This window comes from Argentina silus (genome assembly GCF_951799395.1).
Source record: "Argentina silus genome assembly, chromosome: 7".
Lineage (NCBI taxonomy): Eukaryota > Metazoa > Chordata > Actinopteri > Argentiniformes > Argentinidae > Argentina > Argentina silus.
Window position 1 is genome coordinate 13,481,891 of NC_139661.1, and position 10,000 is coordinate 13,491,890.

The following is a 10,000-nucleotide window of genomic DNA, read 5'->3' on the forward strand; positions in this document are numbered from 1 at the left end:
TGGGCCTATAATACGGTTTAAAGATGACACGCCTGATAATCCTACTCTGTTTGTGCATATCAGCTTGAGTCCTTGTTACTGACCTGCATGTTGCTGGTATTCTGTTAGAATATTGCTTTTAAGGCCCACATTGGTCATATTGACGTTTTTGACATCCTGGGACTGCATAATGAATAAAAAGTTATTTGAAAATGGCCATTCAGGTCAAGGCATGTGTATGTTGGACGATACATTGTATTTTCTTAGCTCTTCCTAAAACGGTTTCCCACGCGCTGTGACGTATGCCGCTTTACACAGCCACAGAGCTCTGAAGTGTGCTGCGGCCCGTTTGAAAAGTCAGCGCCTAGAGTCACACACAACCCTCCTAACACGCTTCACCCGCTTCTTTTGCGAGTGAGTCGTCAAACAACCTTTGGACACATTTTATTGATTGAGAATGGCTCCTAGCGACATCTGGCGTTACTTTCCCAAACAGCTCCGTGAATCACCTAACGTTCCACTTGGTGCAACCGTTCCTCCAGTATTTTGTTTTTGCCAGGAAGCTGGAAGTTTTCATGTTGAACTTCAGACATATTAGAACTGTTTATCTGAATAGTTGTTTTCTCTCTCTCTGTAAACAGACAACAGCTCATCCTGGGACTCCTACCAGTCTGGTGAGGCTCTAAAGCCAATCAATCATATTTTATTTGTATTATACTTCAAAAACATTTAGAAACAGAGTTACCTGATTGACATTTGATTCTCTCTCCTTCTCTCCCTCTCCCTCCCTCCCTCCCTCCCTCCTTCGTGTGCTAGGTGGACGTGGCTCCTATAGTGATCTGGGTGGCCCAGTCATCACCACACAAGTGACGATCCCCAAAGATGTGAGTATGAAACTGGAGGAGGGCTGCTCTCCTCTCTCTCTCTCACACACACACACACACACACACACACTCCTTTCCTCAGCTTCACAGATCAGTCTGCCTCAGCCACCGTAACCTAAGACGAGCCTCCCGACACACACACATGCACATTATTAATGAACACTCTCACACACACACACACATTATACCATGGCCCACGTGGGGTCAGACACAGAGCATGCTGGTGATGTAGGGTAAAGTCAGCTCCTGACGAAGGAAACAGCTTGGGGCTGTCATGACAGCGCGCTCCGGTGAGGCGCGTAGAGAGTTCTAGATACAGAGGAATAGACTAGAATGCAACGGATCAGGACCGGGATGCTGTAGTGCAACTCAGATGAGTGTGCTCTTATCCAGAGTGCACAGTTGAGAGCATTTATATCAGTTGAGTATTTCCACACTTTGACATACATGACACACAACTGTCTTGGACCAGGTGATCTCTCTTGTGAAAGAGCTTTGATCTCAACGAGATTTAACCTTAAAGCATCAACAAACCGGTTGTCATGGTCTGTGTCTCTAGCTGGCTGGCTCCATCATCGGTAAGGGAGGCCAGAGGATCAAGCAGATCAGACACGAGTCTGGAGCGTCCATCAAGATCGACGAGCCTCTGGAAGGGTCCGAGGACCGCATCATCACCATCAGCGGCACCCAAGACCAGATCCAGAATGCTCAGTACCTATTGCAGAATAGGCAAGTCCTAGACGACCTCTACGACTGAACATCCACCACGTCTTACTCTCTACCTACCTACCTGCCTGCCTGCCTGCCCTCCCTCTCCCTTTCTCTCTATTACCTCCTCTTCTCACCTGATCCCCCTCTGGTCTTCAGTCTTATCTCTCACCTTTTTCTAGTCTCCAAATATATAAATATATATATATATGTCGATATATATTTAGTTGTGTGTGACTGACTACTGTGCTTTAGAGCCCTAACCCTCTTGGTAGTCGAGCCTCTGCCTGGTGTTGACTAACCTCTCTCCTTCCCTTCCTGCAATGTCCAACCTCGTTGCAGCTTCCTCTTGTGAAATGGCCGTGAACAAGACCCATCCTACATCCATGTCATCTTTAGCCTCCTATAAACATGACGTGTGTACATCTTTAGACTCGTATAATTTTTTTTTAATGGAATTCAAAAGATTCTTTTGACATATTTGTGATGATAAAAGTTCATCATTGTAAAAGGTTTTTACAGGGTTCTCCCCAAACAATGGAAGAGTGTTTCTGCTCCATGTGGTGAACTTTTTCGGCGCCATTATGTAAACATTACATGGCAAATTAAACTGAATATTTAGTCATGATGGAGTAACTATCTTTGAAAGCGTTACAATGTTCTTCAGTGAATTCGGCATTTTAGCTGGTATTTTTTTTGCGCATTTTGACATGACTTAACCGCGAGTCAGGTTTTGATAATGCCAATCCAGTGCCACGCTGTTCAGACATCCCGTTTCAGAGGGCGCTGTGAAGCAGGTGTGGACTGACTTTCCTGCCTGCTGCTGTGTGGAAGACTAGTGATTTTGTTGTTTCTAGTTAGATGAACTGACAACAAATCACAGTCTACCAAACGGCACAGGCTCCTCCTCTTCTCTTCTGTCTCCCCGGTAACCGTCAGCATTTCTTATTTTTTCCTCTCATATTGCACTGATGCTGAAGATGCTAATTGTGCTAAATATGCTAATTATGCTATAGAGGCTACGAATGCTAATATGCCACCTCTGCTGTAGGCCTGTCATTGTGGACGTCCAGTAGCCATGGTGACTAACCCTGCCTCCCTTCCCTCCTCCTCTCCCCTTCAGCGCCCTGCACCTGCTGGGACACCAGGACTAACACCCCCCGCCTAGCCTCCACTCCACCGCTCAGACGCCCAAGCTCTCTGTGTCTCCCCCCCACCCCCATCCCCCCCATCTCTATATCTCTTCATTGACTCCTGAGTCCTGTGAATTCTCTTTTTATTTTATTTTTTTATTTTTACTCTTTATATTTCAGTGTGAAGCAGTTCTCTGGTCAGTTCTTCTAAAGCCAGGAGACTAAGATTGAAGCAAAGCCCCCCATGACCCCCCCCCCCCCCCCCCCCCCACACACACACACACACACCACCACCACACAACCCCCACCCACAGCTTATTGTCCTGGTTCTGTGGGGTTTCTTTTGAATTGTATTTTATTTTCAGGTTTTTTTTTCTTTCTTTTTTTTTCTTCTTTAAAAAAAAAAAAAAAAGTCCAACATTCCTGTGCTACTTGTAGATGTTCTGCAGTCCTGTAGTCCTCTACTCCTCTCCTCCTCATCTGTCTATCTGCATTTTTAAACACATACATCTGTGTACATGTGGAGTCTCTGGACAGAGAACAGAACATGGGCTACCTTTATTTTTGGATGGGTTTGTTTTCTATGGTGTGTGTGTGTGTGTGTATGTGTGTGTGTGTGTGTGTTTGTTTGATTGTGTGTGTGTGTCTCAGTAGAGTAAGCCTGTCGTGTGTGTGTGTGTGTGTGTGTGTTATATCTCTGTCTGTGTTGAGTCTCTCACACACACTGCCCGCCCCTCACCACTCAGTGCAACCAATGTGCAGAATGTAAGCTTTTCTTTTTTGTATGGAACATTTTATGATTTTTAATAATAAATGTAGGACATTGTATGACGTTGTTGTGTGTTGAAGGTTTGGGGGAGGGGAGGGACTAATAAGCTCCTCAGTGACTGGTTACTGGTTAAACCTTTTCTGGTGGACAAATTCAAGGCAAAATATCAATAGTATATCTAGTGGCGAAATATAAGCTGTACTCTGATGTATTGTATTACCACAGAAGCACACCACTATCTAGATTTTGTTTTCCATGAGGATTTTTTAAATAGAATTCATCAACACTTGGTTGGAAATTAGAGAGGTGAAGACATATTAGTCCATTAAATCACTGCTTTGAACACCTCTCAGACAATCACAATGCTTGTTCTGAGCAAACAGTTAAGTCATAAATTATGTTAATTATACAGTTACATAATTACCTTCAAGCATTTGCTGTTTATCCAGGGACCGGTAAGGATATGTAATGAACAAACATTGTTTGGTTTATGCTAGCTACTCGCAAGTGTCCTGGTGCTTCCTGTCCATGACTCCATACAATATGCAAATCAGCACAGCAGAGAGAGTGATGACAGTTACGTTTCCCGTCTCTGCTAGATGCTGAATGATGCATGAACAGGGAAATGTCTACTCTGCAGCTTTCTGCAATAGGGAAACACACCTCTTACCTTTTTGATCGAACTAGCATGTTTACATTCTTGACACCTATTTAAAATGTCAGGTGTCCAATCATCAGGGAGCCACAATGTAGCTTTAGACAACAAGACAAACACTCATAGAATAGTTTGACTGGAAATTTGCTAAATTAAGTTTTTTTGCATGGATTACAGGGTTATTAAGGGGAACACACCCCATGATATACCAATGAAACAATGAAAAACCACCTTCAACGACCCCTGTTTGACCCCTGAATGTGTTCCTTAACTTGTCCTTTTAAAAATGAAGGCACCTTCTGACTTACAAACCGTGGGATTTTTAAGATAGTAAAATGAGAATTACAGGGGCAAGACCACTTAAACAACCCCTGAATGTGTACCTTGTGTATTTAAGTTCTTATATTAAGGTACCTTCTGTGTTTTAAAACCCCTTCAACATGGATAAGAGGTGTCTTAAGAGGGTAAAACCCCTGTAAATGCCCCCTTCAATGACAAACAACCCTCATGTACCTTAACTTGTTCTTCATTTTTCAAATTAAGGGACCTCGGATTTAATTTCAAATCAACAAATATGCCACTTTTTACCAAGCCTGCTGACTCAAATGTTGGGATGTCATTAGACTGGCAGAAGTAACTACCTGTTAAACATTTCATGACGTCTGTATGTTGTCATGCGCAGCGCAGCACATATTCATCATAAACTATAACGTAGGGATCAAGGTACACGGTCATGTAGTGTAGTCTGTGCTCTGAGAAATATAGGGCCGGTTTCACAGACAAGGCTTAAGCTTAGTCCTGGACTAATTCATACTTTCAATGGCAAATTGACACTGAGGATGCTTTTTAGTCTAAGACTAGGCTTCAGCCTCGTCTGTGAAACCAGCCCATTGTATCTTTGGCCGAATCGCTACACAGAGTGTAATTGGTTGATTTCACGTGACCAAACAGGCCGCTCTGATTGGGTGAATGAATGACAGAACTTACCGGATGCTACTTCGGACCGCGACAAACTTGTGTGATTTCACTCTGCTGGTCTCATGGTAAAGGTACGTTTTTCCATTTGGGCTATGTGGACTCTTAACATACCAAGCCTTATAATATAGACCTACAAATCATTTCTATTGACTGAAATATGAATTACGAGGAGTTGGAGGAGCAGGTACCTTTGTGGTCTCAATAAATGTCTGTGTATGAGACCTTCAATAAGCGTTCAGAGAAGTTACTCCATACAATATGCAAATCAGTTGCCCCATAAAGGGTCTCGCACAGCAGAGAGAGTGATGACGGTTACGTTACCCGTCTCTGAGCTCTGCTTAGAAATGTCCTGGTTTGAGGGCTTCACCGTAATATAATAATACATGCCATTTAGCTGACGCTTTTAACCAAAGCAACTTACATTGCAGCGAGTGCATACATGTTTCAGTATATATGGTCCCAGTGGGAATCAAACCCACCACCTAAGCGTTGTTAGTGCCATGCTCTACCGACTGAGCCATAGAGGACCACAACAGCCGCGTGACTGTGTCTACTGCAATCATAAACTAATATTGTTTAAGGTTATTCTTTTTTAGTCATATTTTATTGTATAGAGACAGTGAAGTAAGGTTATGCCAACATGGACATATTTATGCACTGTAGGTATGGTGCTCGACCACTGGACCACCCCAGGACGCATAAACTAATGTTGTTTGATGGTGTAAAGCTCCATAATAATCCAAATGTGACATGACCGGTGTTAGTGTTGACAGTATTGATGGCGACCCCCCCGCTTCCCCCACGTGAGTCTGGCCGGTTTGTGGCAGAGCGCAGCCAGGATGTGTTTGTGGAGGAGGAGGGGGTGCGCAGGGTGGCGGAGATGCTCTACGCCCTGAGGGACAGCCAGGAGCTGACGGCCAGTGGCTGGAAGAAGGCTAACCCCCTGGCCCCCGCCCCCGCCTCAGACCAGGCCCTGAACTGGGTGTTTGTGGTGGACACGCTGAACTTCTCCTTCTGGCCGGAGCAGGAGGAGCAGCAGTGTGAGGTGACCCACAGAGGGAGCACCTACCGGGGGTACATGACCCTCTGTGCTGCCATCACCAGAGCCATGGATGAGGGTGAGGCCTGGTGCTGCTGCACCGGCTGGTCCACCATACACACATGCACATACACACATGCGCTGGTCAATCTTTTTCTAATTTTTGCTATAATTGTTGTATTGCCAATATTCCATCATTACAACCACCTGTAATTGAAATCACTCACTTTTACTTATTCTACTGTGTGTGTGTGTGTGTGTGTGTGTGTGTGTGTGTGTGTGTGTGTGTGTGTGTCCTAGGTGTTCCCATCACTGAGCCGTCGTACTTCTCTCAGATGAGTGTGGAGGAGTTGGGGCGTGTCCTCCGCTCCGACAACGCCACGGCCATGCCCATGCTCCCGGAGCGCCATGGTGCTCTGACCGAGGGGGGGCGTGTCCTCCTGCAGCACGGTGGAAGCTTCCGGAGCTTCATAAGCCCTGCCCAGAACGACGCCCAGAAGATGGTGGAGCTCATTGTCGACAAGCTGCCCTCCTACAGAGATGAGGCCACGTACGAGGTTGTACGCACGCACACACACACACACACACTCATTCACACACGCACACGCACAGACAAAACCAACCACTCACTCACTCACTCACACAATGTGTATACATAACTGCTTTGAAAACATGACAAACATGCATCATATAATAATAATAATAATGCATTTATTTTGTATAGCGTTTTTCTTAGTACTCAAAGACACTACATTCCATGGAGAGAACAAGAATAGACAGATAAATAAAAAGTAAAACAAAAGCACATTCAGTAAAAACAACAATAAAAACTGTTTATTAAAAGATTAAAAGCAAGTTTAAAAAGATGGATACTGTCAGTGCCGAGGTACTTATACTTATAAACGTGCAACTCTCTCACTGACACACACCTGAAACACACGAGATAGTACTGGTGAGAAGCTGCCAGAGTGATCTCACAGCACCCCCTCCTGGCCAGAGATGGGAGGACAGGTCTCCACCACGGCTCTCTCCCTCCTGAGGTGGAGTTGGGTTGCTTGTGGTAATCAGTTTATGACTGTTGTATCTTCTAGCCTCCTTTTTCTAAATATCAAATGTATTAATATTTAATATTACGAATATTAATGGTTATTCATATATATATATGTGTATATATATATATAGTGTAAAAGGTATGTTGTTGTTTCTTGGTGTCTTGACAATATGACATTATTAGTTATTTTTTGCATGTATTGTTCTAATATCTTATGTTGTTCTTATATGTAATTGTTCTGTCTATAGCTGTTTTGAATATGGCTCTTCTGTCTATAGCTGTTCTGTACTCTGTCATGTGTCTGATTCTACGTGGAACCCAGGAAGAGTAGTGGCTGCATGCTAATGCTAACAGCTAATGAGGATCCTGATAAACAAATAAAATAAATATCTTCTTGTGTGAGAGCAAAGAGGATACGTAGCTTAGCATCATCCTCTGTAGTGAGAGTTGTTCCAGTAACGTCCTGTGCTGGTGTCTCATCTCCTCCAGGGTAAGAGGCTCTCCTTCTACAAGCGGGCTCAGATCCTGGTGGCTGACTTCTGGGGCATCATGGAGGCTAGGGGGGAGGGGGACATCCCCAACTTGGACTACCTCACCATGTTCCCGGACTACAGAGTACCACAGGCCCTGGTCCACCTTGGAGCCCTGCGATACTCACACACACTGCTGCAGGCGCTGGAGAAAGGTGAGAAAGAGAGGTGTGTTTGTTTCTGTCTGTCTGTCTGTGTGCGTGTTTTAAATGTGGATGTTTACAGTAAGTGTGTATACGACAGTGATGTGATCTTTGTCTCTCTTCCCCAGGTGAGCTGCTGAGCTCAGGGGACCGGAGGGAAGTGGAGATCCGAGGCTGCTCCATCTGGTGTGTGGAGCGGATCAGAACCTGTCTGTGGTCCTTGGTGGAGGAGAGAGATGGGACGCCCTGCAGCATCAACTCTGCCCTCATAGACTTCTACCTGTGGCCCTACGCCAAGCAGCACCACCAAGAGATGGCCCACATCCCTATACACCACACACGCTGTATTTACTACTGAACTACAGGGTTACACACACACACACACACACACACACACACACACACACACACAGACACACACACAGACAGACTGTGAAAAAAAAAACGAATGATCAAAATGATGTCCTTTGTTTATTGTGTAGACCACACACACACACACACACACACACATACACACTGTGAATAAAAACAACTAATGATCAAAATGATGTCCTTTATTTATTGTGTTATTGACCCCCACTGCAGACAATATGTGGCTGTGGTTGTGTTGCTTTGGAGAGATTGACTTCCAGAACTGGATATGTACACTATAGCATCTATTTTCCAACATACATTACATCATTTGAATGTGAATGTTATTATGCCTTACATTAAATGAGGTAATACGGAATCCATATAAAGAAGTCGTCAGTTCTCACACAAAACTGCCTCACTTCTCATCCCAAACGTCGAGTAACTTTGAACTAAGGAATGATGCGTTAAGGAATGACACCTGAGGACTGACACCTTCTTGATCCACGGATGATCACTGATGGAATGATGCTGTTTCGACGACGGTGCGAGGATGACAACGTTTGGGAAGTGAGGAAGTTTTGTGTGAGAACGACTTTCTCGTGGATTCCGTAGTGATATCCTAGAGTCTAGACGATACTTCCTAAAACACCACAGGGTGGCGCTGTTGCAGCGATCTGCTCCTCCACGAGTCCCTCTTGAACATTCCTCGAGTATCCGCTGGCATCGCCTGGTTTCCAAGGCAACTGCGGAGTGACAACAAAACGGAGCAGGGTGGAAAACGGATAACGGAAAGTTGTTCTTAAACGGCCAGCTAAACTTTTGTCGGATCGAAGCGAACTAACGTTAATTTCAGTGTGAGCCATTTTCACGTTCTAACATGCTACAACTACTTTACAGACGTACACACACCGAGTGAAGTGTGTCCTCAATCTGGAAGCAAAGTCAACACAAACCTCTTGTAAACATGACAGACGGTGTGAGAGAGGCTTTGTGAAACTCCGTAGATAAAAGACCCGAGGAACGGTTTGTGAGTCCAGTTACGAGCACCCGGTTCGGTTTCGCCATGGCCGGTGAGGTGTGTGTGCGGGTAGCAGTTCGAGTCCGACCGCTGCTTCCCAAAGAGATCCTCCACAACCACCAGGTGTGTGTCCGAGTGGTACCCGACTCGGCTCAGGTAATGCTGGGCAGCGACCGAACCTTCTCCTTCGACCACGCGTTTGGACCGACAGAACCGCAGGACCAGATTTACGAGTCCTGTGTCAGACCGCTGGTGGCTTCTCTGGTCGAAGGCTACAACGCCACGGTGTTCGCCTACGGGCAAACCGGGTCGGGGAAGACATACACACTCGGCGGTGGGCACGTCGGTAAGTTTACGTTCACACAAAACCATTCAACCGTACGTGGATTGAGTATCACGCTGACAGACGCCAATATCGGAGCGATGGATTCGTTTCAATACTTTCGTTTCAATCCACGAATGATAATAAATGATACTAAATCCAGTAATAATAATAATGAAAACAATAACATAAGGTGACAAGAGTATTAAGCAGCAGAAACACAAGATAACAACAGTTATCTCTCCATCCCTGCCTCCCTCTCAGCATCCTTGCCAGAGGAGGAGGAGGGGGGGATCATCCGCCGTGTGGCCCAGGATCTGTTCCTGCTGCTGGGGGAGAGGGGGGAGAGGGGGGAGGCAGACGTGGGAGTGAGGGTGTCATACGTGGAGCTGTACCGGGAGGAGCTCCGGGACCTGCTGGAGCTGCACACTTCCCAC

At 45.4% G+C, this 10,000-nt stretch overlaps 3 protein-coding genes across 4 annotated transcripts in view; all 3 read left to right on the top strand.

Annotated features, from left to right (window-relative positions):
* Positions 1–3,532, top strand: part of hnrnpk (heterogeneous nuclear ribonucleoprotein K) — a 12,194-nt gene extending 8,662 nt beyond the window's left edge. The window contains 4 exon segments of the mRNA XM_083673731.1: positions 621–653; positions 796–863; positions 1,423–1,592; positions 2,695–3,532. Coding sequence (XP_083529857.1) covers positions 621–653; positions 796–863; positions 1,423–1,592; positions 2,695–2,725 — 302 coding nt within the window. The 3' untranslated portion in view covers positions 2,726–3,532.
* Positions 3,533–5,126: 1,594 nt separating this feature from the next.
* qng1 (Q-nucleotide N-glycosylase 1) lies at positions 5,127–8,400 on the top strand. Of its 2 annotated transcripts, none has more exons than XM_083672701.1 (5): positions 5,127–5,177; positions 5,871–6,224; positions 6,446–6,702; positions 7,686–7,881; positions 7,998–8,400. In XM_083672701.1, the coding sequence occupies exons 2-5, from the start codon at positions 5,885–5,887 to the stop codon at positions 8,225–8,227; spliced, it is 1,023 nt and encodes a 340-aa protein (XP_083528827.1). In that variant the 5' UTR covers positions 5,127–5,177; positions 5,871–5,884; the 3' UTR covers positions 8,228–8,400. The 2 variants fall into 2 exon arrangements, with proteins under 2 accessions (XP_083528827.1, XP_083528828.1); XM_083672702.1 differs by having other exon boundaries at positions 5,153–5,171.
* Positions 8,401–9,286: 886 nt separating this feature from the next.
* LOC310807446 (kinesin-like protein KIF27) overlaps positions 9,287–10,000 on the top strand; it is a gene marked incomplete at its 5' end in the record, with an annotated part of 8,545 nt that continues 7,831 nt past the window's right edge. The window contains 2 exons of the mRNA XM_083673946.1: positions 9,287–9,587; positions 9,840–10,000. The exon at positions 9,840–10,000 is cut by the window's right edge and continues 40 nt beyond it. Coding sequence (XP_083530072.1) covers positions 9,287–9,587; positions 9,840–10,000 — 462 coding nt within the window. The remainder of the gene's footprint in view (positions 9,588–9,839) is intronic.